This window comes from Oxyura jamaicensis, chromosome 1 (assembly GCF_011077185.1).
Source record: "Oxyura jamaicensis isolate SHBP4307 breed ruddy duck chromosome 1, BPBGC_Ojam_1.0, whole genome shotgun sequence".
Taxonomy (NCBI): domain Eukaryota; kingdom Metazoa; phylum Chordata; class Aves; order Anseriformes; family Anatidae; genus Oxyura; species Oxyura jamaicensis.
The window spans coordinates 128,705,136-128,731,810 of NC_048893.1; the positions used below are offsets into that span (position 1 = coordinate 128,705,136).

General features: G+C 41.5%; 1 protein-coding gene across 8 annotated transcripts; it reads left to right on the forward strand.

Moving 5' to 3' along the window:
• Positions 1–1,138: 1,138 nt before the first annotated feature.
• GPR143 (G protein-coupled receptor 143) lies at positions 1,139–25,172 on the forward strand. 8 transcript variants are annotated; one of them, XM_035343521.1, is made up of 10 exons: positions 1,139–1,183; positions 2,765–5,063; positions 9,014–12,025; positions 13,577–13,686; positions 16,547–16,641; positions 17,944–18,036; positions 18,321–18,430; positions 20,378–20,486; positions 22,976–23,093; positions 24,504–25,172. In XM_035343521.1, exons 3-10 carry the CDS (start codon positions 11,782–11,784, stop codon positions 24,801–24,803), a joined length of 1,179 nt encoding a protein of 392 aa, XP_035199412.1. In that variant the 5' UTR covers positions 1,139–1,183; positions 2,765–5,063; positions 9,014–11,781; the 3' UTR covers positions 24,804–25,172. The 8 variants fall into 8 exon arrangements, with proteins under 8 accessions (XP_035199412.1, XP_035199484.1, XP_035199642.1 ...); XM_035343593.1 differs by lacking the exon at positions 1,139–1,183 and having other exon boundaries at positions 2,634–4,245; positions 4,934–5,063; XM_035343751.1 differs by lacking the exon at positions 1,139–1,183 and having other exon boundaries at positions 2,634–3,875; positions 4,934–5,063.
• Positions 25,173–26,675: the final 1,503 nt, after the last annotated feature.

Here is a 26,675-nt window from a genome sequence, read left to right on the forward strand (position 1 = left end):
TTTTTTTCCCTTTTCTCCTTTAATGTTATCAGTTGAAAGCCAAGAGACCCCTATATGAAGTTCCTCATACTTGTAAGTTTTACCAGACCAAAGCAAGACATAAGTCCTCCTGTCATATTGGTCAAATTTTTCTTCACATCTTTTATATCCTCCTTGGTGGGATTTGAAGCTTGTTCAGAACCCTGTTGGACAGTTGTATTTGTGCTCTTCTTAAAATATTGTGGTAATTTGATTAATTTGATTTCTGTAACTTCTGCCAGCCTTCGTAGGGTTTCAGTTAGTCATAAAGAACAAAGGATTCAGTAAATATGTTCTAAAATACTACTTCTCATTTGAGTGATAACAATGCTAATGATAGCTGTATTTTCTAACAAAACCCTGGAAGTCTCTAAGCAATTTCCCTTCAATCTTGTTTTCACTTGTCAAGTGTTGCCTAAATATGCAAATGTTAGTAATACAAGGTAGAAATTAAAAGATACATTCGGGGGCCATAAACGTATGGAGGGAAGTGACAGACTTTTTCATTCTGATGACAGAGAATAATGCAGCTATGACTGATTTTGTACAACAGGTATTCTGTTCTGTAATCATGTATGGTATTAATAATATCAAAGCTACTTTGCAGTGATGAACAAAACTTACCCAAATGCCTCCTCCTGCCATGCACAAGGAGCTATCAAACTTTATTAAGTCATGGTTCCCACAAACTCAGTTTGAAAAGAAAAGCCTTCTGCAATAAAACAGATTCCTCCCACAGTACTTCTGTGCAGAGCTTGGTACTTGAATTTTAATTAACAATTTCAAGTGAAATTTTTGTTCCACAGAGTTTACTAGGCCTTTGTTCTTTCTGTTGCACATACATGTTTCCTACTTAGCCACTGAGACGGCCAAAACTGTGAATAAATTCCTCTATAGTAGTTTTTAAGACACTATCAAGCACGGTATGCTGTTAACACCCAGCCTATTTCACCTTTATGGCTATACGCCACGTTATCTTTTCTTTAAGGCACTGAATTGCACAGGACACCTGCAGAATGACTGGAACAGGCATTTTATGTTCACATGTAATCGTTGTGCTGGACCTTACAATGCCAGGTGTTTTGTGTGTTTTGTTTGGCTTTGTTTTGTTTTCCAGCAGCAGAGATACTTAAAAGAAGTCAAAGTTGCAGAGTACAGACCTGAGGTGGGTGAGCTACGCCTTTACAATCACCCTCTGTTTGTTACCACAACTTTCCTGGAGCTTACCACCAAACATCACAGTTGAGTGAAGAGACGAAGCGCCTCAGCCATTTGAAATAAAGAATTGATGCCCTAGGACATGCATAGTTCAGCGACAATTTAAGATGCTGGGCTGTGAAATGGAGCAGATGAGCTATGGCCCATATTCTTCAGCTCAGTTAAAGGGTTTGCAACCTCTAGCAAAGAGTCTGAGCAGACTCGTCCACATCCTCAGTGACATCTGCCTAAATGCCTCGCTGTTTGGTGATGGTGCCAACACAACTTCTTCCATGTGGTCAGTTGCATAGTTGCTTTCAGTCACCAGTGGCAGAAAAAATGTTGATACATAGACATGTATCTGTGCTTTGTTCTCTGTAGTGAAAAATGAAAGGATTCAAAACCTGCTTTCCTAAAGGCTAGTGTTTTGTGAGAGTACTGTGAATCCAGTGAGAGTGCTGACAGACTTAAGAGGAAAAATGGATTACAAGGCATGAGTTATGGACTTGCCTATCTTATTCCCAAAGAGGTCTCTGTAGATGTCAATTCCCCTGGCACAGCAATATGTAATATAGCTGTTGAAATCTGTAGGGTTTGCTTACATATACCGGATGGGGAGCAAAAGGATCCTTCCTATATAACATCGAGGGGACATTTAGTGAAACATACGGTGAAAATCTAGTGTCTTTGAAACTAACCATCACAAAGACCAAAATAACTAAAATAGTGATAAGAATTTCCTCTAGCAGAAGGTTTTTTTTTTTTTTTTTGATAAAGTAATTCAAGGGGTGGCAAGCTGCTGGCAGTTTATTGTGGAGTCTGAAAGTCCTGAGAACCTGGAGAAACAGGTTGTGTAGCAGCCCAAGAGACAGACATCCTGGCATAGCTGGAAACCGGGAGGGTTTACTTTGGAAACCTGCCATGTTCCTTCTGATGGATTCAGCATAATCATGCTCTTCTGGTGAACACTTTGATTTCAACAAATTACCCCTTTTCCCAGAATGAAAAATACCCTGTTGAAAAACTCCAGCTGGATGTCTCCTTTGTGATTTAAACACTTTTAAACCCTTCCCAAGTGTGCCTTGTTCCTCCTGTATTGCAAATAAGGCTTCATCAGCACATAATTAGTGCTGGATAAACCTTTAGAAGTCTTTAACCTTTCAGATAAATACTCAAATATATGTTGAATTCTTCAGTTCTTTAGGACCAAAAAATAGTTTTCTGTTCTTTTCCTAGGGCTTTTTATAAAGCTGAAATTGGTGAAAGAATAGCATTTCCTAAGAGATTCTGGTATATCTATCCTCAAAAAGTGTTTTGATTCAAACTTTTTCAGTTCTTACTCAAAATGCTGGGTCTTGAGACATGGACCACTTTGTTATCAAAGTAAGCCAGGAGTTTTGCAACATCTAGGTCTTAGCTGCAGGGATAAATCTGGGAGGGAAGAGTCTCATTTTTTCTACCAGTAACGTTTAATAGAAGAGACCCAGGGGAGTGGTCTGTTTCAATGGCAACTAACTCAAATTTGCCTTGATTCCCACTATTCTTGCAGCTGATTTCCACTGGAACAGACCTGTCTTGGAAAGGCAGAGTTGGCTCAGGCAGAGCAGGCAGTCAGTGAGCAGCAAAGATCACGGGCAGTCAGAGGCATAGCTCAGCCCTACTCTCTGAACTCTTTTTGTTTGGCACTGTATCCCGAGATTGCATCAGCACGGTCCTGTAACAGTCCTACTGTCAAATACACAGAGAGAACAGTTTCCAGACTGGTTCCATCCGGGGAGAAGAAAACTTCATGTGGACACCGGTGGCGCACCCAAGTGGTGTGTGCAGGACACAAAGCGAAGATGAAAAGATGTTTGTACCTGACTACATACCTGTGCACAAGTCCCCTGATGTAACTCTTCCTGTTCACAATGCCTTAATCTTCCAGCTTTGGAGCAGTATCAGGAGCCATGTAGTACGGCCCTTTACAGGCACTTCCAGAATAACTTTAAAACTGGCGGGATAACCACACTGCTGTACAATTCCTGCCGAAATGCAGCATGTCATGAACTGCACCACCAAGTCCTTACGCTCCCTGCCTTCACACCCACTGAATGCTTGCATACCCTTCACACCTGCATCTTCTCGGTAGCCAGATTATAAAAAGAAGGAGAAAAGAGAAGGAAAAATTGGCACAGGTATGGCCCAGTGATGTAATTTCAAGCAAGTCTCGTAATGGAGAGCATGCCCTCTGGAAATCAGTGCCCTTTGCTGTGCCCTTTGCAGTGCCCTTTGGCAACTGTTGTTGCCACAGTGCTGCTCCCTACCATGTGGGGGCATGTTAGCAGCACATCATCAGAAATGCCTTGTACCTCTGAGGGACTTGCTGAGGGTTAGAGAGCTCACTGCAGAACAAACCGTGGCTGTGGGTGACCAAGAGAAAAAAGCACATGATTTGCTAATAGAAATATTCTTGGCTTACATCTTGAGACTGATTAAACCTGTAGGCAGAGAAAAATGAGACCAGTGCTGATTTCTATAATCCATAACATGCTTCAGGACTTAACATTTTCATGATTTTGCATGATAACAAAATTGGAAGTCAAACAAAAGGGCAACAGCAACTTGTCATGTGGCAGCAAAGTCAGAAGACAACATACAACCTAGCAGGAAGTGAACAGGTAACAGATTTTCCCTAGGGATGGGGTTTTCAGCTGGCAGTCAAATTCAGGCACAAGTTAAGTCATGCCTCGGGCCAGAGTGCCTCTGGTGTCTGTATACCTGCTCCTTTTCCAGTTCCTGCACTGAAGCCCTCTGTCAAGTCCTGTTACCGGATATCAGGCTACAGCTTCACAAGCAAACTAAACAGCAGGGTGAGAACACACAGGTTCAAGCACTGGCACGTGACAGTCCGTGCTGGCCATGCTGTTTCTTTGCTAGCATGCTAACTGGGCAATGCCTGGACACGCTGTGGGGATATTATGGACCAGTTACTGTTAGGCAGTGTGGACGAAGACAGACTTCTTCAGTGGGGAAGAGAGTTTCAGCAGTGTATGGGCATACACGTGTATGTTATATAGCTATATTTTGGTTATATGTATGTGTGGGTTACAACTGCATCAAGAAGTCCTGCTTCGTTAGGTGCCATCATTTCAGTGAAGCATCATTTGTGACATTCATTCTTGCAGCTGCATTTCTGATCTCGGTACATTAAAAAATGTTTTTCATCGTCCATCCTCTTTGATGGCACGTCATGTAATAACATTCTCTATGCTGTGCCACTTGGCCTTATATGTGGCCAAAAATTGGCACTGGCCCATTTTAATTACTTGAGTGACGTAGTCTCAGAGGCTAACAAGCAGACTTTAAACCATTTAAAGTCTGATATCACAACATCTTATATCTAAATTTCGTACTCAAAGATGATAACTGGAGCAGAGATGAACAGGGAAAATGACAAGAAGAGGGTTTCAAATGCTCTTTGTTCAGAGAATGCTGTGAAATAAGCTTTTTAAAGGGTAGTTAAATAGCAAGAGGCCAGAGTATGCATGAGAGCAGACAAAAGCCTCGTAATCTGCTATTTTTCACTTGGACTTTGTCTTCATTTGCTAGCTAACCCCAAACAGACCTTCCCTTTTTCTGCCTATCAGCGACGTGTAAATAAATCTCTCTGTGCTTTCTATAAATAGCCCCAATTCCTTCATTACAAATGACCTTTCTACTCTCTGCTTGGTTACAGAGAACTTGAACCGTGTCCAGGTGGAAGTCTTCGGATGCAGCATCTCGTGACCGTACCTCTAAGCATGGATGCAGCATGAAGTGAGTGCTCGTCAATTGCAGCGCTATAGCAGGTTGCCCTAAAACATCAGGTATGCACAAAAGGCTGTGATTTTACAGGAGTCTGACAATGTTAAGGCTGATGTAAGGCCAGTTTGAGCATGCCTGTGAGTCCACGCGGTCAGGAGCTCTTTCTGTGCATGCCACTTCCCCACAGGCTGTCATGCCCTTTTGTGTTAGAGGCATACAGATGTGCTCTCCTCTCTCCAGAGTCTGAAGCAAAAAAGTTAGCTGCTGTTGGGAGGTTTGAGGAAATCCTTCTGAGTCATGCAAATGAGAAATAGTGTCAACACTCAGATTTCAACATTTTCCTGGCTTATGTTGGACTTAGAAAGGTTAAGGCTGTTGTGGGAGGTACTGCTTCATTAACCTCAGTTTTGTCTACAGCGTAGCGTTTACTCAGGGCACTGCTAGTAATGTCCTGGGGAAACAGGTTGGGGGGCTTGTTTTTATTGCCCATCTTCCATGAGAACACAGCTCCTGTTACAACCCCAAAGGTTAATTTCTTTTGAAAGTTCAAAATATGGAGTATTTCTTTCAGAACACTCCATTTTCTGAAGCAGTTTTAGGACCAGACAATTTTTTTGCGGTTGTGCTCCCAGAGTGCTGACTAATGGGCATACCTGAGGAGCCAGGCTATGATGTAAATGGATAGTGTAGCCCTGTTGCCCACCAGATCAGTGTACCCAGTAAGCTACTTTGGGTGCTGAGGAGGTAGTCTCATTTCTCAGTCCACTGTGGTCTGGGAAGTCCACCTCTGACAATGAAGCCATGATCTTCAGTCCTGAAGAACGGAAAAACCAAGGGTGGTTCCTGCAGTGTGATATTTCTGCGGTTACTGCTGAGCTTCCCCTTGATCCCCCAAGCCAGCTAAGGCATGCTTTTGACCCTTCTGCTCATTTCAGAAACGAAGAAATAACAATTTGTGGAGCAGAAGGTTGCGACTTTCCTTCACACAGTCTGAAGGTGCTGCACAGCTGACTGCTGGCCATGCAGCCAGCGGAGTGGAGAGAAATCCTTATGGGATTTCAGAGAAGAACACAGCTGGACCCTGTGGTTTGCAGCTGGGCTGTATGCTTGGACTGGCAGAATTCCCTTCAACGTTTGGTTACGGTGTTCACCAAGACCATCTAGCTGGCCATGGCACCATGGTATGCTGACATTTTTAGTGATTTAATTAACAGGTCCTTGGAGACTTTTTTTTTGCATTGTAAGAGCTATGAAATTAGAGCTATATTTTGATTTGGTTACATAGACTGGCCTGGGAACAGAGGTTTTGAAATTGTTTTCTTGTGCTAACAGGCTTTGGAAATTTAACTTCTGGTAGCAGGGGATATAACCTACTGAGATTCCCCAGTGTAATGATCATAACAAGAATATAAATATATAACTATATATTATATTATTAATATTATATGTAGAATATAAATATAAGTATAAGAATATCCTACTTCTTGTAAGAATATAAGAATATCCCACCTAATTGCTCCTGATGGAACCAACTAGCATAACCTCTGAGAAAGAGTATGGAAGTAGCGGTGCCTGGGATGCCTTCTAAACATACTGAGGACAGGGTAGACACTGAACATCTTTGTGGACCAAGGTATTGTCTGCAGGCTTCCAAACATTAAAGTCCAATATTCAGTATCACTGTGTGCAGAAAGGATAATACTCTTTCTTTTCAGTCTTTCATCAGTCGGTTCCCATGCAAACTGTGTCTCGTATAGTCTGTGTGGGTGTGGGACAAGGTCTCTTGCATGTACATGGAAAAGGAGGTATCTTTTTATTCTGTAAAGATGACAGTGATTAATGGTGGAATTTGTCCAGATATGTGGCCACAAAATCTGGCTTAATGCAAGTTCAAAGACTATAATGTGCTCAACATTGGCATAGAGAACTGAGGATTTTGTTCTTCCAAACCCTAAGAAAATTTTTTTCCTCCGGTTTATGGATGCATTTTTTTCCATTCAGTTACTTTATATTTCATCCATATAAACATTGCTTACTAATTTAATGCAAAAGAGGCACAGTTTCAGTAAAAAAATTGTGTTTGCTTGTTCAGAAAAGCCAGGTAGAATAACATTCTTCTGGAGAAGGTAGAAAAGAAACCAATAAAATATACATAATATGATTTCATCAGTCAAGTGCGCACAACTATTTAGCTGTTCAAATGAACTCATCTTGTGTATTTATGTTTTTATTCTTAAAGAAAGCAAAAAAAATCAAACATTATTTTTATGCAAATGTACTTTTATACATTCATTTAAACTAATGTTCACCATCCTTAAATATAAACTAATGATTTACACCTGTGTAACTACGTTATATGCATATATGGATGTTTTATATTCAAATCACTGAGGGAAGGGAGGTGATACTTCTCTTTTTCTTCCCGTTCTTTTTAATGGAATCTGTGGCTGTTACAGTCATGACGCACGTTACACTGAGTATCACTGTTGTGATATTCTGCCTAAATTTACAGAAAACTTGAAACAGAAATAATGGGATGTGAATATCCCCATTCATTTCAGTTAGGCACTAAGAGAAATGCCAGTTTAAAAATTAGCTTTAAAAATGAGTACTGATGATAATGGGAAGGACATATCTTACTGTGAAAAATAGTCCAGTTTCTTACAAAGTAAATCTAGTTGCAGATAAAATAAAGAACTATGCTGAGCACATAGAAGATTTATATGTTCAGGCCTGTAAGAATGTATGGGAGGATCTGTTGGGAAGATCATAACTGGTTTTATTGCATCCATTCAGCTTGAAGACAGGCCCACCTTTCATCTGTTTAGCAAATGCTATGTGAAGTAGTGTGTTTAAGACAGGTAAAGACTACAAGGTCATGAACCATTGACAAAATATGTTTTTCATATTTGTAAGGTAGCTAAGATCTTTATTGGAAGCTTTAAGTAGAGGCAGAGATGCACTGAATTGTACACATAAACAAATAAAGTTCTCCTGTGTCTCTGTATGCATTTTCTTCTGCCTTTTAAACCAGTGCTGTAATCCCAGACTTAATTAAAACAGTGATTAAAATATCTTTAAATTGCATACTCACGCATAAGCTGTAGCACACTCCTTAACAGCAGAAACGCATGCCTGTCATATTTTTGTAAACCTATTGTTTTGCTTTAGAGCCAGACAAGCCAGTGTTTCATCTTAATGATGAACATGGACTCTGCCTGGGAAGCGTTATTTCCCAGGCCCAAGGAGAGCATGAGTGGGTATTTCTGAAAGCTGTGCATGTGTTCTCCTTGCTAGGAGTGCAGTATTTTTTTTTTCATTCTCAGACACAGGGCTACGAACATTGAAAAACAGGGCTGAAATTTTTAGTATTGTGCAATGTTGTATGTGCTCTGTGCATCTGTTTGGTTTTTAGTGCCAGCTTTTTTCTTTTTTTAAGGTTCATATATGTGTGCTAATGTTTGTTTGTCTTCAAGGTACAGCATTTGGTTAATCGAGATCCTGCCTTGGTGCAGAAATGAGAGACAACGTATTTGTGGGTCTATTTGGTACCACTGACGTCAGGGGAACTGTGTCACTTATTTCAGAGGGAAGGGAACTGAAACCTATAGAACGATTGAAGCTGTACTGAATTCTAAATAAATATCCCTCAACAAGGCAAAATAACTCTTCTCTTACTTTCTTTTGTTTCTTTTCTCTTTCCTTTGCCTTTGTCCCTGGCTTTTATCCTCTTATTTTCATAATCATGAGAAGCCAAAGTAATCTCAGGTATAGGACTGCCAAACCAGCCTTGAATTTCTGTGACTGTTCTGACTCTTTATAATTTGAGTGCAGCAGCAAGGGCCAGACTAGATCTTACCAGCTGAGAGGCTGGGCAGCTCATTAGTTTGGCAGATCCACCTCCCATATAGCCTCATACGTCCCCATGTAAAGACACGTCTGCTTGTGTCGTGGCAGGTATCCATTCACTCTTGAGTCATTTTATTTTCTTTTTGTATTTGTCATTCCACAGGTCTCACTCTTTGCTTCCAATAAAAATGAGCAGTGAAAGAATCACACACCCGCTCTGTAAGTAACAACATAATCAAATCCTGAGAGAGCAGGAGGAAAGGGACCCAGAAGAAGAAGTTGAAAAGCAATCATCCACTTGAAGAAGCAAAGAATAAAAATAAGGTGCACGGCTGGCAAAGCTATGGAAAGAAAAGGAAAGAAAGATATAAAATAATGCCCTCCACAATATAAGCCTACAGTTGAGGAATGCAAGCAATTTCAAGGTGGCTGAACAAAAGGGAGAGAGAAGTTAAAATAATGACATGGTAAATCCACATGGGCAAACTAGAAAACCACAGCCAGGATCAGTGAAAACAAATGATAAGCAGAAAAAGCAAAACACGCTAAACATTCCTACATGGAAGCCAGAACAAATGGTCAGGATAACAGCTTGACACGCTTTTTAAACATTTAAAGGAAGGAGCATGACAACAGGAATAGTGAGGGAAACATTTTTAGGAAGTGATAGTGGCAATGAAAGGCTTCCATGTAACAGTTTCACTTTCTGCCTAATAATCTAAAAGTCATGCCATTCCATCAGGCAACATAAATTAATCTTCAAATGAGAGCAAGCATCATTTATTTTAATATACATTTATTTGCATTGTATATGTGGTATATGATGGCTTTATTTTAAAAAATAATGTCTCTGTGTTATCTTTTTGTTCTTCAGTAGCCCAGGAACTCGTTGCTTTCTGAACCTATTTTAGTAGTTTCCTCCAGACCAGTTTTTAGCATTTACCGTAAATTTACTAGAAATTTTGGCTGAAAATGAAGTTGTCGACTTTGGCTTCTAGGCAGTGGTTTGCAGGAAAAAAGGAGAGGATTTCATGTTAGGCTTACTGATAACACAGCTAGCCAGGTAGATTGCAATGCACTGCCTTGACAGAGAGGTGGCAACTCCACGCACTGCTGCTCATCTGAGATGGAATGAAGTCCAAGGAGTCCCAGTCCTGTACTGACAACAGGGCATAAATATTCTCCTTTACCTCAATGGGAATTTGTGTTTTGGAGCAGTGCAATCTGGTTCACACCCTTGCTGTTTCCAGAATACTTTCTGTGCCCGTGGTATCAGCAAAACATAGGATTACAACACCCAAATCACTCACCTGCCCTCATCTGTGGAGCAGGAAAATCTCTATGCTGGAAAGCTGCAAAAACATCCAGACAGCATTCAGCTTCAAACTCAACTGCCTGAATGTGGGAGTCTTTAATGCACGGTATGCCTAAGACCCCGTTACAGTCAGCGGAGCCGGCTCAGCGATTCAGCTTACCGTGTGCCTTTGTGTCAGAAAAGCTGAACAGCTCTCTAGACTAAGCCTAGACTCTGAACTTGGCTGTCTAAGATCTCAATCAACACTGACAGGAGCAGGGACACCTCGCTGATGTGTGGACACCTGGGTCTGCAAGCTAGCATCCCGCTCTGCTGGTGCTGTAGTGTTGGCAGAGCTGGAGGAGCCCTCTGGAAGCAGGTGATGGGTGCATGGTGTGTTGGGGAGTGTGGGCACCAGCCCAAGCCCTGCCACCTCGCTGCAAGACTTTTTTCTGCCAGGAGTGGCCGAAGCCACAGGGTTCTGTAACCCCTGCACACACAGCAAGCTACTGTCATTCATCTAGGTGTAATCATTTCTGCTAAAAAACATAAATAGGACCATTGGAAAAAATAAAATAAAAGGTCATTTGTTCTTATAAGAACTATTTATGAAATCCATGACTGTGTCATGTATCATCCAGTTCAATTCAACAATGCTGGCAATGCTCCCTCCTGTTTTTTCCTGAACGTGTTTCTACAAACACAGTTTCTGCAGGGGTTGGGGCTGACACAGGGCATTTGAATGTGTCTGAGAGGGGAGAGTTAATTTTGTTTAAATATGCTGCTGTGTCCAACACGACTAAAGGATATCATCTAGCTTATAAAGTAAAAACAAACATTGCATGTCAAATTCCTGTTCCCATATTAAACCTATTCCAAAAAAAAAAAAAAAAAAAAAGAAAGAAAATAAAAGAAAAATATTATTGAGGAATCAAAAGTCCTGGAATTTTCCACGTCAAACTGATCTAACACAAACAGCACAGACTGTTTGTGCTTGTGATTTAAATGCGATGAGGTTAATATGGCTTCCTAAATGTAATCTCTTTCTACAGGGATAGGATGTATTGCTTCTAATTTTAATTACGGAGGTGGGTGGGTTGGAGCCCTAAAATTTAAATTTGGGTTAGGGTGTGGATTTATCGCCCTGCTCCTCCCTGCAAAAGCTGGGGACTGCTTGTGTCTGGGCCCATCTTTTCAATTAATTTTCGGTAATTAAAGTGTGATGTGTGGGATGGGGCTAAAATGAAATCCAATTAAAATGTAATGCCTCTCCTTTGCTATCTCCATCCTTATTCATTTTAAACCATCTCCAGTGCTCTGATGAGTTTAAGTCTTCCTGTATCACGTACTGTGCAAGCAGAAATGTTTGAGTGAACTCCTGCCAATGGCTCTGAGCAAGCATGGGGCATGTTTCAGATTACACCGTGTTTTGTTGTTCTGATCTGATCTCCTTGCTAGGAGAGGCTGAGAAAGGCCGCTCTAGGGGATTTACTTCCAGCAGCAGCAGCACATGATCCCTCAATCGCGTGATTCTCACCACTGAGGACTAATGGGGAGGGTGAAGAAAAAGCGCACACTGCCTTGGGGAAGCAAGAGCCGCTCCTGCTCGTGGGCCCCCTCCACCAGCCAGACGCTTCATGGCTTCTCCCCGGTTAGAAACCTACTGCTGTCCAAACCGGGATGCAGCCACGCAGCTCGTGATGAACTTCCAGCCCGAGGTCTTCTGCGGGGTCTGCATCGGCAGCGCCTCCGTCAGCGTGCTGCTGACCGTCCTGCAGCTCCTGCCAAAGAAGGGACAGATCCTGCGGAAGATGCCCAAAGCCTCCTCCTCCTCCACCATCCTTCTCCTTATCTCTGTTTGTGACATCCTCGGTGGCTTAGGTAAGCGCCAGCTCGACGTCCCCTGCCCTTGCTGTAGCAGGCTCTGGTTGCTCTGAGGTACCCAAACCAAAGGAGCCAAGATTTCTGAGGGAAACGTCCTGCCTGTATTCCTGGGAAGATTTGGGTTGAGTGAGATCAGAAAAGGACGGGCCTTTGGGGGGAGAAGGTCTTGCTTAATAGTCACATTTTAAAATAAAAGCTCTTGGCATATCTACACCAAAATCTCTACTTCAAAACAAATTAAAATCCGGAACCAGCTGGTTCTTAGAGGAAGGCGTGGAAGTGGAGGCGAGGGAGCACAATTAAAACTAAAGCTGACTTCCAAAACTTAGCTGATCCTTTGGACCGTATTTAGAAAACACTTGCCATGTCCGTAAATCCTCTCAGACCAAGCCTGTGCCGCTGTTCGCATGCCAGCCACTCCTCCGGGCACAGCAGGCTGGCTGGAAGCGCAGCCATGCAGCTCGTGCCGAGTGCCAGCTTTCGGGAAGCGAGAGAAGCTCCCTTATCGGGGACAACCTGCTGCCCGGTGCACATGAGGCAAGGTGAAAATCATGCGTCCAAATCTGCCCTGGCATTTACTGACAAAGTAGGTACAAATCACAGCACATGCTGTGGTAATGCAGGATAACTTGTTTCTACCATTATTTTTTTTTTCCTCACATTAGATAACAGAAGTAATACTGTTTTGTAAGTGTCTCTGGCTGCCTCTGAAAGGGGTAGGATTTCACATCTTTTCCCCCTTCACACCTAGCCAGCTTCTCTCACAGTACCTAAAAGTACCAATATTAAAGCAAATGATGGATGGGAAAATAGAGATAGAGAAAGAGCATGTGTGCTTTCACCTGGAAAAGGTCCTTCCAGTCGGATGGGGCCAGCAGTAGATAAAGTTATTTTTCTCCCTTCCGCTTTCACATGCAAACTGTTTATCTGTCATTGTCTGTGAATTAGGCTCACTTCCGTGGGTGGGAAACCCTTTGCACGTGGTGGGCAGCCTGGTGGGCTGGTTACAATGTATGTGGGTGCTTTAATGCCTGTTTTGAGCAAACCCATAAAAACTCACTAACAGACTAAGTTCATTTAAAAAGTCAGTAATTTTCTCACCTGGTTGTGAAGCCCTGCTTTGTTCAGTCCCTGGGCAGAGAGGAAAAGAGCTTCTTGTGAAAATGAAGACAGCGAAAAGTGTGAAATTACACTTTCCCGAAACAAGGGAGTGTAGAGAAATGAACATTAGGATATGAATATATGTGGGCAAAATTATCAATATTTAATGGTTCACATCAATCTGCCCGATTCACTTCAGGGGAGCGTGTGACAGTGTCTGTAGGTAAGTGGGATTTTAAGCTACGTGGCATAACACCGCGAGTCCCCCCGGCCCTGGGGGCTGCTTTCAGCGAGCCGTCCCAGCGGCGCTCCTGCCGCGCTCCCCTGCAGCCGCAGCCGTGCTGTGAGCCCACAAAATCCGGGCTACAATGCGAAGCACGCGGCCGGCACCCTCATGTGACTCTGGTCACGCTGACAGGCGGAAAGCACTCACGTGTTTCTCTTTAGGTGTGATCTTCAGATCGAGTGTCTGGTTGGGCTTTCCAGGCTTCATCGCCAACATCTCAGTGGCCAACGGGACCGACATGGGGCCCTCTGCATTCTGCGTGGGGAGCGCGGTAGGTACCAAGCCTGTCCTCTCCCATATGCTTTGTTCCTGGGGGATCTGAAAGGCAAACCATGGTGTCCCAAAGGAGGTCAGACCCCGAGCCAGTGTCTGGTCGGACGGGGCTCAGCCTGTGCCCCGCTGTGCGAGCGTTGTCGTGCCTCCCGCAGAAAGCCCCGCCGAGGGCAGCAGGGCGCTGGGTGCCACGGGGCACGCGGGAGGCTCGGCCTGGCCTGCAGCTCCCCAGCGCTGGCTCGTCGCAGAAATGCTGCGGTCACATAAGGCAGAGCCATGCCTTGGCGAGGGACACGAAACGGTGAGGGGACACTGTGAATGGGATGCCGGGCTTCAGCAGGCACAGTGAGAGCCAGCACCAGGGGGGCCTTGGGCCAGCGGCGGTGGCACGAGTACGCCTGGCGAGGCAAGGCCGCTGGCAGAAGCGACGTCCTTGCTGCGTGGGATTACAGCTCAGATCGCTGTTTACATGGGCACCTGGCCAAACGTAACCAAGTGTCTTCTGGATTCAAGCACATGGAATAAGAAAATGTAAACGCATTCCAAAAGCGCAAATTGAAACTCAGTTGCAAATACTACAGTCACAGTACTGCCTGAGGCGTGCACTCTGAGTTTACTGTACAAGAAAAAAGGTCACTTTTTTTTTTTTTTTTTTTTTTAACCAAAACATGGAGAATGACAAATAATATCATAAATTTAGTTCAGTAGGAATGTAGGCTAGCCAAAGAATTCACACATGAACTATAACAGCAGTAGCTTAACAATGCAAAGTTTACAATATAGAAAAGGAGAAGCTGCATATAAACAGAATTATTCAGCTCCACTAGTTTTTAAACAAAACAAGATGTGCCCAAATGCAACTCACTGTACTTCATATGCATAATGACAATTTCAGACATCATAGCAGAAGCGAGCATCAGTTGTACACATCTATCAGTTGTCAGTTTTCTCTCATACATGTTTAATTTTTGCTTATTAGATGCAAAAGTTGATTTTTTTTCCTTGAAGGACAGTGAAACCACCAACATCAGTGTCTTGCAACAAGAATGCCCAATTTGAAAAACGTTTCCATATGTCTTAAGTTTCACTTTCTTGCCCTTACCACAAAAAGTAGTATTTTTAAACAGTGACAAAGACACTGTATGCAGATTGTTTGTTTTTCATTTTGATCTCAGGTTAGGTGGTGAGCAGCACAGCGGTCTACCACAATTTTTATTTTCCCTTTCTTGGGCTCCAGGAAAGTGTTGTAGTTTGAGTCACTTGCTAAATATAAGTTTAATTATATTGGAATGAAAAATGACCCTCCTTCTACTCACTTCCCCTAACATATTCTCATGTGAGTTAATAAAATGCTTCTGATTCTATTTTAAGTTTCTTCTACTGCTATTGTTTTATTTCATTTACCCACAAACCATTGACATTCTGAACAGTGAGGCCCTGAAGATTCCCCTTTGAATAACACCCTCTGATTTGTAGATGGATACCCTCTCAGGCACTTTTTTCTTTAGAAAAAAAGCAAGCATATGAAAATTTAGGGTTTTAGGTACATCTGATTCTCATTATTTTTGGTGACTGTCTTGTCTATGTTGGAATTTGCAGGTGGAAAGACCACGCGGTTTATTTGTGTATATGTGTCTGTGTATATATAGTCAATTGTGCATTGCTGAACTGCAGCAAATATTTAATAGTGCAGATGAAATTACATACTGAGTGCTATGGATAAAGAGCATTAACAGGAAGACTGGAGTTTTATTTTCTGACTTCTGTGCACTAGCAAAATGTCATGGCATTTGAATTAAATGCTGAATAATTCATGTCATAAATGACTAGATGTAGGGTCTATACCCATGGTGAAAGGAAATATTTCCCAGCTTGATTTATCTTTGGAAGAAGGAATAGTAGATCTCTAGCCACTGATGTTTGGCTCAGTAACAAGTATGTTTGTCTCCAGCTGTAAAAGGATGCTACTGTGGAGCTGTGACAAAGGATATTCAGATAAGAGCTGAAAGTAGGGCTCAGAGGGAAGGTAGTCTGAATATTAAAATAGTTCCAGACCCTTACAGAGAGCCAGCTCCTATGGGGAAGAGATTTAGAATTTATAAACAGAGGCAAAGACAGGTCAGTTATCATCTATAGGCTCATGGGAAAAAATGCATAGGGTCAGCTCACAAATACAGTGGAATTTAACTTGACTTGAACTTGTTTCACTTGGACTTTTATTGAAGAAATTAGTTAAGGAGTTAAGTATGGAGAATTTTTCCAGAGGGTGGGTTGCTGCGTATTTTTTTGCATTTCATCTTTATTCGTAGTAACTGTTCCCCAACTTAAGTTATGGAGTCATAGAGTCATAGGTTCTTGAACATGGAGAAAATACCCATCACACACAGAACCCACCAAGCAATGGCACAGTGTGGTAACAGCTGTCCTCAGTTGTATTTTCATACCTCAGCTAGTGAGCATCTAAATTTTACTAAAATGCAGTATTAATGAAGAATAAAATATGCATTGCTAAAATTTGAATTTAAAATTAAAGCATTCTCACTCTAAATTTGTTATTTAAGAATTTATTTTGGACGTTATTCATGACATTAAAAGCTAAGATTGGAGAAGGAAATAGCAGGTTTTCTAAAAAAATAGAATAAGCTGCAAAGGCAAATGCTGCTCAGTTTACTTATGACTTGATGCCTTGGCTACAATGTTGTTTCTGGGATTTTGAGTAAGATTTCATACTTCAGAAATCTCATTTGGAAAATACACACCTTTCAAATACAAGGGAGAAAGATTTGAGCCCGCCTACCCCCCACCCGCAGTGGCACTTGGTAAGCAGCTGTGACATTTGCCATTTTTTTTTCCTACAGATGTGGATCCAGCTGTTATATAGTGCTGGCTTCTGGTGGTTGTTTTGCTACGCTGTCGATTCTTACTTGGTGGTAAGAAGATCAGCAGGACTGAGGTACCACAGTTAAAGCTCTGAATTTGTTATTTTACTTCCAACAAGGTCTGTGTTTGCATGCAGCTATCCAAGGGTATAAATGAAACCTGTACAAACAGCTGATGTTCACATGGTTACCAGATAAGGGTATGGGTGGGTGGTGTGCTAAGTGCTTAAATTGCCAATGCTCAGATATTGATTTGTTTATGCCCAACTGGCATTTAAAAGTAACTGAATTCATTTAACGTTCAGAAAAATAGGGTGCAGATCAGGCTTTATAACACGTATTGCAGCAAGACACAATTTTTTTTTCCCTTCTCTGTACCTGAAATTGATCCTTGTGGGAGAAGTTTTAACTTGAATAAAAATAGTGGGAGAGGGGACATGCTGAATTTCATACAGTTCATTTTCCGGTTTGTTTTTCTTTTCTCTGATTTTTGTTTTCTTTATGGTCATTATTACACTTCTGATCACATTTGTAAATTTTTAAGGAAGAAAAATATGTGCTTAGTATACATTTTTCTGCAATGCCTTTATCAGAAGAACCTATACGCTTTGGAAAGTTCCATACTATAACCCCAGACAGAAAATACAAGGTGTTTCTAATTTGGTTATGAGAAGGGCAAAATGACCTTCAGTTGCCATTGCTAAATGGGGAATTCTGTGACATTATAGCCAGATGATACCGAGTAAGCAGGTACTGGGGACACGGTTCATCTGGTGCATGTTATTGAAATGGGGATTTTCATGTTAACCTCGGCCTGCAGGGGACAAACCTGGTTTTGTAAAGCCCCATACTTGTAGTTTGAAACAGCTGGGACCTACCTCCTTCCCCCATGCCTGTTAACCAAAAAGCAAAATAAAATGTGTATTTGGGCCTGATGCTAACATCAGATTAAAAGATGAGGGGCTTTTCACGCACACAGATCTGCACTTCCCTAAGATGGGGGCAGTGTCTGACTCTCAGAGTTAAACATAATGCTCTGCAACCTTCACAAGGATGACTTAAGTTGGCTGTTCGGCTCCCTTCACCAGTTCTTTATCCCCTAAAGTGCTTTCCTTAAGAGCAATGAAGGGTGCAGGGGAACCTTCTGGAGGTGTGGGAATGGGGGAGATGCTTCCCACCCCACAGGCTGGAGGATGTGGTACTGCTGCGACTTTCCTCCTGTCAGGAGGGTCCCTTTCCCTCCTGCTCTTCTGGGTGTGAGGTACTGCCAGCGCTGTTCATCTCGTGTCTGTAAGAGCCCCATCTCAACGTTGCCATGTGGGAAGGGTGAGGCTTGGTGTCTTTAATTATGACGTCTGTCCTGCTTGGTCCTCCAGTACGATCGTGCTGTACCACATGATGGCCTGGGGCCTGGCGGTCCTGCTCTGCGTGGAGGGAGTGGCGCTGCTCTACTACCCGTCCCTTTCCAGGTGAGCGGGCCTCCAGGAGCAGACTCCAAAGCCATAGTGGCCTGTGGGCACTTGGATGTCTTTTGGTCAGCATTAGAGACAGACATCCAAATACGGGGCTTTTTTTTTAATCTTTAAGAACTGTCTCCTGCTGAGTCAGTGCAATCCTAGAAAATTTTAGCATCTGCTCACCTCATTCCTTTTATTTTTTTTTTTTCTAAGCTAAAGGTGATGTAGATGAAATAGCCCAAACTGTCAGATGTGGAAAGAAAACAATGAATAACCTGTTAATGATTTCTTTTCAGTTGTGAAAAAGGCCTGGAGCATGCAATCCCCCACTACATCACAACCTACGCTCCACTCCTGCTGGTGCTGGTGGTCAACCCGATCCTGTTTAAAAGGACAGTATCTGCAGGTATTTTCCTAATGGCCAGTGTGAATCAGTATGTGTTATTTAGCCACATAGTAATAATGTAAAAAGTCATGCTTGTATGACTTCTTGCATATGATGTGGGATAGCTCCTTTTTACAGTGATGTGGGATAGCTCCTCATTAAATCACAGAGGGTACGGCTGAGGGTGGGAGGGAATTGCCTACTGAAATGAAGATACCATCTCAGTGGGAAATTTGTTGTTTCATTTGCTGAAAGTTGACAGAATCTGTGGAACATTTTATTTAAATATTACACATATAGTGCATCCATCTATTTTTGCTGACATTACACTTTCAGTTTTTGTAGGTGTAGACAATGCTGTATCAGTTTCACAACAGAAATACAGCTAATTACCTGTATCAAGGTACCTCCTGTATTTCACTTATCTAAAAGAAACCAGAGTGCTGTACATTTGGTACCAAAGCCAATCCATATATGCATCATTGTATTATCTCATTCTCATGATCTGTACCAAGAACTGCATTTCTGAGACAGCACTCAGTATATTGGCACCTACGTTCTGCATTAACTGCTATATTTGTGTGGTTTGAAGGCACAGGCTTTTTTGATTGTATTGAAATCATCTGTCTGGCAAATGATAAACTTCCCTTCCATAGCATGTCCTGTGGAAGACAGGGGAATACATTTTCTACAGTCAGCAGCAAAGGTCTTTGATGAGAACACAATAATGAATCGTTATGCTTGTGTGTGATATGCAGCCGTGTGTGTGCATCCATGTGTGCTTACTGTAGGTATGTATGTGTGTGCTCATACACCTGTGGCAAACCCTATGGCTGAAGTATCTAGTTGTACAGATACTTTAATATCTGTGCCTGTATTACTTCTGCTGCCTGTACTTAGAGTTCTGTAGGCATTAAGGATCAACTTTTGTTTTTTACCTTCAGAAATATCTGTTGCAAAAGATGATGCCTTGTGTTTCCTTGTGCTGAGATGAACAAAAATTTGTACAAACAACCTGTAGTTTCTGTGTTGTCTAACAAAAGTAATAAAGATAGCAACAAGGAAAAAAATAAAATAATAATAATAAAAAATAAAACAAACATGAAATCTGCATAATGAGATCTGTAGACTGCAATCAAGGGAGAATTTCATTGTTCCTTAAAAACAGATTTTCTCCTTGACTGTAGAGGACAGTAAAAGAGCATTGAGCTTGAACTTCAAGAAAAGGTTGTTAAAGTAGGAAGGCAGGAAATAAATTATTCTACTAAGGGCAAATGAAGCACTGGAATAACTTGGCTGAAGAGGTCTTTGAGTGTTCCCCATTTTTCAGCAAGCTTGCTGAGACTGCAAACAGTCTAAGCAAGACTAGATGTAATACCTAGATGTAATTGTAATGCTCAGGGGCAGGGAACGAGTTGGATAATCTCTCCAAGTCTATGCTTTTTAGGGGAAAATGCACAATGAGTATCTATTCCTTGTGATTGCATAACTGTCTATTTTTGTCAGCATTACAGCTTCAAGTTTTAAAGGTGTAGTACCCAATGCTGTATTAATTACATAATTAAATGTAACGTGTATAATAGGGTAGAATGTATTCTGTTTTGGTCTAAACATCACATAATAAATACATTAGATCACACACGTCATATAGAAGTTGTAAGCACTACCTTTTTATTACAAAAGAAAAGTGTGCTGACCATGCTATTTTCTTCAATGGGATTGAGAGAAGAAAGAACTGCTAGTGGAATGCCACCTATTTTAGGAATCCTTAATGCATGTACTTCTTTTCCTTTAGTATTAGGCTGTGTGTGAGATTACCTGATGGTGGTCTTTGTAGCATCTGAACTGCTGCTGGAGACAAATCCATCAGTTCCTTTGTTCCCTCTTTACAGACATCTGTCTTCTGGATTTTTGTGTTTAAATAATGAGATGCACATATTTTAATGAACGCAATTTTATACTTTCTAGTTGCCTCTTTGCTGAAAGGCAGACAAGGGATTTACACGGAGAATGAGAGACGTCTGGGGACAGAGATCCAGATGCGCTTTTTCAAAATTATGCTGGTATTCATTGTTTGGTAAGAGGTGCATTATTTTGCTATAAACTGCTTTTTTCCTAGCTGGAGAGTGATGGGGACAAGAATAGAGACTGATGTGTTGCTTCATTTGTTTGTCTTTATGGTTGGAAAGGAAGGTTTCTAAGGAAGACATAGTTCTAAACTAGTTCACAGACCAGCTGAATCACTCACACAGCTTCACAAGGCTGCAAGGAAATGATAAAAATGTTTAATCTACAGGAAAACAATGACACTAACAAACAATAGCAACAACACCAACAAAAAAAAGTGGCTGGGTACAACCTAAAGCTGTCTGAAACAGCAGAAAGATTCCTCAGCGCCCAGTCTTCTTTCTTGTCATCAAACATACCATTGAAAGCCTACAATAAATATGCTTCTACAGCTGGCTTCATGCCCTGGTTACGAGGATATAATGCATCATCTCTATGGTCTTCATATCTCAAATGTGTGAAAGAGGTATTGTGTGTTAGCTAGAAATACAGGGTACATGCCCAAACCAGAAATCTTCTGATTACTTAATCTTGTTTCTAATATTCCATCTTCCTCTATGCAAATAGAAGTTTGGGGTAGGACGGGAAGGGGGCAGGGGAGGAGGGGAAGAAGGGAGGGTACACCCCTCATCCCCAAATCCCCTGCACCTCTGCTCCAGCAGCGCCTTCCAGTGTGAAAGATGCTGAGTGGTGACTGGGGCTGAACGTGTTGGATGCACACAACAAATCTAGGATGAAGGAAGGCCTCCTTTGAGAGGAGACGGTTTTTACTGCAGTCTCACAATTGTCACACACCACAAAAGGCACCAGAAGAAGGGGCGATCCAGCATACAGAGGTCTGTGCAGTGACCTAGCAAGACGTGGTCACCACTGGGAAGTGTTCAGCACCTATGTGGGTAACAACACAAGAAAGAGGGAGGAAGTAGTCTAGGAGTAGTGAAAAGACTTGGCCAAAGTTAACGGTCTGTACAAATACTTTTATATATATAATTATATATAAAACAACACGTTGTTAATTCATGTTATATAGCGTTAAAAGTCTGAGCAGGGAGGAAGGCTGCCTTTTTGTCTTGTCCTAGCTGCTGTATACTGGAGTGCTCTGGAGGCAAACTGTTGTCTTTTCTTTGGGAATAGCAGAGCCTGCTTAGCTCAGTAGAGAGGTTTCTAGTGCAAAGGGTGGTTTAGGCAGCAGGGAGAGGGGGAGAGACGCAGCTGCAAAGCCGATTGCAGCATGGCTTCTTGGAAGTTGCTGGAAATACCAAGGATTTAGCCAGGCTTCTAGGGTTATGGAAAGAAAGAGCCTTATTGTGGAGCCTGGACACACCAAATAAGTTTATTACAACCTAAGGGATTGTGGCCAGCTTGATGGTATGGGAGCAAGCATGAAAGAAGAGAGCAATTCCACAAGGACACAGTGGGGACATCTGTTTATTTGTCTTTGTCTCATTATGAGTTTTCCTATAAAAAAAAAAAAAAAAAAATCATGGTTCTCATTTTGGATTTTGTTCTTCTGATAAAATATAAGCTTTAGAATGTAAAAACTCTTTCAGTAGTTACTGTACATAAGGACAGAGGCAGTCCCATCTCAGAAGTTTAGGGGAGATACTGTTCTGTCCCAGAGGTCAAAAAGGAGATGAGTCTGACGAGGAAAACAAATTGTAGCAGCATGGGGTAGAAGAGATGCCTGCAGATTTGGAAGGCATGAGCAGAAGGTTCTACACTGAAAAAATATAGTTGCAAGAAGGATGCGTATAAACCTCTGCAGAAAGTATGACATGGACGTTGGTGGTTTCCTTTCTGAAGCTGCAGCAGAAATACAAAGAAAGGCTGTTCTGACTGCTTAGAAGTCATACAAAGTTGCAACTCTTTACTATAACCTTTATTTATTGTATAATATTCTCAGTTTCTTTCACAGGATGAGGCTTAGTTATGCTCATCCTTCTTTAGAAACAGAAATTGCCTTTATTCCAAAAATGTGGTGGCATTTTCAAGGATTTTAAAGTCAAGCTTAGTTTTGATTGTAGATTTTTTACAAACATTTTGAAAATCTGCTCAAATCTAACCATGAAAATTTAGGGAGGCTGGAGTTTCTGTAGCCTTTTACAGCATATATGAGTATATTTGTGTTCCTTGTCTGTGAGTATTATGCTTTTAAGCTGCAAGCAAAAGAAGTCGCCATCTGTGATATTCCCATTATGGTTCACAGTTGCTTATAATCTCAGTTTTATCCTGCAGCAAGCTCAAATCTTCAGGTTTAATTTTGTCTGGGTATATTGATTTATTTGTCTGGGCCTGCGCTAGTAGGTAGGTGTCTGTTTTGTTGATCATGGGCTCAGAAAGCTATGGGTCCCTTCATATGGAGACTTAATATTAAAAAATACTCACTCTCCTTATTGGTGTTCCTAATCTCTATAATTTGAAAGTAAATCATATTTTACATATGCATACATATACATATATATCTGTCTTGTTCTCTTCCTCTTTTTATTTCCGCAATAGCTGGTCATCTAATATCATCAACGAGAGCCTTTTGTTCTATCTTGAAATGCAGCCAGATATCAATGAAATGCCTCTGAAAAACCTTAGAAGTGCTGCACTGATCACATGGATTATAATGGTAGGTCATGGCATTTCTTAGACTCAGAAATCTCTTGTGTGAGACTGGTGGAGCAGCAGCAGTAATGGGTGGGTTATGGTTATGGGGAATGTAAGCACTCCAAAAATCAAGGAAGAAAAGCCAAAGGTAAGAGAGAGGAAGGAGCAGTCCCTGGGAGTGCTCCTCACATGTAAACTTTACCAAAACGGTACTAAAGGCCATCATTTTCTCCTATTTACTAGCGTATGCAGTCTCTTTGTGAGTGATTCCTACCCATTTTTAAGATTCAGAGCAAGCTGCAAAGTTTTAGCTCACGATTCCTGAAGGTTACCCTCTAAAATGGACATTTTCTTCTAACTGTGTGTTTGTAATTAGAGCTTTCTTTATTAGTGACTTATAAAGAATAATTACATCTTACATCATAATATTTGGATAGCTATAAGGGGAAAAATACATGATTGTTCTTAAAAGCAAAGCGCAAGAAGATAGCCATAAGATGCTGGGCTCTTACGGTACCCCACTCTTTTTTATCCTTCTCTTGGAATATTTGACAAGGGATTTTACAGAGGTGTTATTGTCTGTTTCTTTTTCAATAAATTTATTCTGAAGCTGTTAAATACCCATGAGTCCTAAGCATGCTCTGTGCAGTTAAGCCCTTGAGCTGCTTGGTGTTGAAGAGCTAAGCAACACAGCTGATCTGATGCAACCTCCTCCTCTGACAAGGATGGACACTTTCATGTGACAAGTTCCTTTCTCTTGCTCACCTGGAGAGCACAAGGTCAGGTCTAGCAACTGAGCTGCATTTAAACTGTCCGTAAACAAAGTCTGCAATTTTCCCGTGAGAAGAATGGAAACCGCTAAAACCATTTATTTGTCAAGCATCCCAAGGCAGTGGGAACAGACAATTTTTTGGAAATCACTGGGGATTTTCTTTTTCAGTGTCTCTCCCTGTTTTTCCATTCCACTTTGATGGACATTTTCACTGGCTCAGAAATCTGCAGCCATTCCAGACAGATCAACTGCTGCTATTTTAAAAATCTTGCCTGTATGTGCTAATGTCTACTCTCATATATTTGACTTGGCTTCTAGTGAAAAATGCACTATTTGCTTTTGTGAATTAAAAAGTGTAGAGCTAGTGAGGAATGTTAAAAACACACTGGGGGACTCACCAGCTAAAATTCATGCTAGAAACCCTTTTGGCACCTACTGTTCGCTGGGATGGCCTCAGCATACTGAAACAACAGGTTGTGGTATCTCACCCTGCTTTGTGTCTGCAGTGGGAACAACATACACTTATTTGCATGCAAATAGCATCTTTTAAAGACAGCAGTTGTTCAGAGTAAGGGAAGTTGTTAACGCATGCCAAATGTTTTGCTGGAGCTCAAAATGAAGCCTTGCTGATGTACCTCCTGTTGCACGGCTCTTCCCTAGGGGATTCTTAACCCGATGCAAGGCTTCCTCTTCACGTTGGCTTTCTATGGCTGGACGGGATGCAGAGTGGACCTGCAATGGCAGAAGAGAGAAATACCCTGGGAATCGATGTCCTCATCGACTGTGGGTGAAAATGCCTATCCCTCACCTGTGAACTACCAAACCAACCTCCACGATCCAAAGAAGTTATCGACAACTGACAGCCAGCAGACTGATGAGGCTATAAGCATGTTGTCTGAAGGTAACACTAGTGGTGATGACAGGTTAACCAGGAGCTCTCCCATCTACCAAGGCTGGTAGTTAATAGGTGCAGAGCTGAATCTCGCTTCTCCCACTGTCAAGACTCAGAAAACCACAGCACTGTGTGGAGCATTGCTGACTCTGGAATTCGGTTGGTGCCTAATGGCTCCATGTTGTTTCCTTTAACTTTTGTGTGTCTGAGAGAGAGTATGTGAGATGCAGAGAAATTATGGTTAATGTCTTCATTTGCCTTATAGGAGATGTGTAGAAAGGTATAAAGGCCTGATAAGGTTTTAGCAGGAGGATATCTCTGCAAGGATCTGTGTTACTTATGTTTCATCTGTTTTCTTTTAATCTTTGCTGTAACCTACATGTGGTGGAAGAGTCTTTTCTTTAATAAACAGTCTATTAATATGTTGGATTTTTAAATGTGTTCCCTTGCTTGCCTTGTTTAACATAAAATTCCTCACCCAGATTACAGTTCTAAGATTTCTGAGATGCGATTTCCAGCCTTGACACTCTAGTAAACATGAGTGACAGCAAACTTTGACATAAGTACGGATTTTCCCTGCTTGTGTAGAATCTCACTGTCAGAGTCTTCTTTTCGTTTGTTTATATTAATTTTCAGTTTGCTTTTATCTAGGGAGTTGAAAGTCTTATAAAACAAATTCAGACACAGCCTAGGCTCCATAAACACTTCAGAATAATGGCTCCAGTTCACTACTGCTCCAAGCAAAAACAACCCTTCAAACTATTTTTTTTTTTAACTGAATTCAGTTTGATCCTTATACATGTACCTGTCTAACAGGATTATGACTGATCGTTGCATTAAGAGATAATATTTGCAAAAAGCTATGAGATGATCTGAGCAGTCATCAAAAGAGCATAAATGGAATCAATCGTTCTTTCTCTGATGTGTCCTCTAGTTAATGTCTTCAGCTGCTGAATAGAGAGATATTAAAACTGTTCTCCATATCTTCTCAGATACAAATCTGATTTGGTGCAGTGCCCTAAGTACCTGTACACACAAAGTTCCCCAAATGGGTTGAAAATTAACAAAAAGTGATGACAATGTCTACCCCTGGTTTTTAACTCCATATCAAAGTAGAAATGGTACAATTTAAGCCTGGTTGCACTGGAAGCTGTTTACAATACAATTTGGCAGACAGTTTGGTGATAGCCCCCTGTCCTCAGCTAACCTCTCTCCCTTCCTTCAGTAGGTGGCCAGGTACGGTCGGAAAACAAAATCTCCTTTTTCAAGCCTGTTCATATCCACTGAACTTCCCCAGCTGTCCACACCTTCTTTTCAAACCCAGTTCAGCCCCAGCTATTGTAAAAAACATATACATTATTAAAGACAGCTGAAAAGTTAGTGTGGTCATAGCATGAAGTTCAAGCTGCTGTGTTACTTAGGAGAGTCCCAGGATGGTTAGAGAAGTTGGCTCCGCAGAAACTATACAGTAAAATATTGGTTGGCTATTTTAAAGAAATGTCTTATTGAATTAATCATTTGATGGGAAGATGTTAAACAATGAACTGGCAATTATTTAGGCAGGTCATTACAGAGCTGTGTTGGTTTTTAGCAAATCGTTTGAATTGTGCCCTGTGGAAAACTTTGTGGTTTTATAGCTTTACATTTCTGTTCTGGTTGTAGGAAATACTGGCAGATAACCAAAGCTTTATTTTTAAGAATCAGTATTTTCCCTAGAAATTCTGGTCCTCTGCCTTTACAGTGATTTATTTTCTGGCTAAATATGAAGAGAAAGCACAGGGACTTGGGGAGCAGATCATGCTGATCCTTAAGAAACAGAGACGTTTTCTGTGCACGACTCATCGCAGAATGGTTCAAAAGAGCAGGAAAAAGGCGGAGGTGGAATTGTTGGTAAGCCTTTTCAGATGCAAGGGTGTGGGCCAAGCTACCAAACCCTAAAA

Bases quoted from the DNA above. Each gene is read 5' to 3' on its own strand.
- GPR143 (XM_035343521.1), top strand. From the start codon at position 11,782: ATGGCTTCTCCCCGGTTAGAAACCTACTGCTGTCCAAACCGGGATGCA. The intron at 13,687-16,546 runs GTAGGTACCAAG...TTTTTCCTACAG, and splicing joins CATTCTGCGTGGGGAGCGCG to ATGTGGATCCAGCTGTTATA. The intron at 20,487-22,975 runs GTAAGAGGTGCA...TTTCCGCAATAG, and splicing joins ATGCTGGTATTCATTGTTTG to CTGGTCATCTAATATCATCA.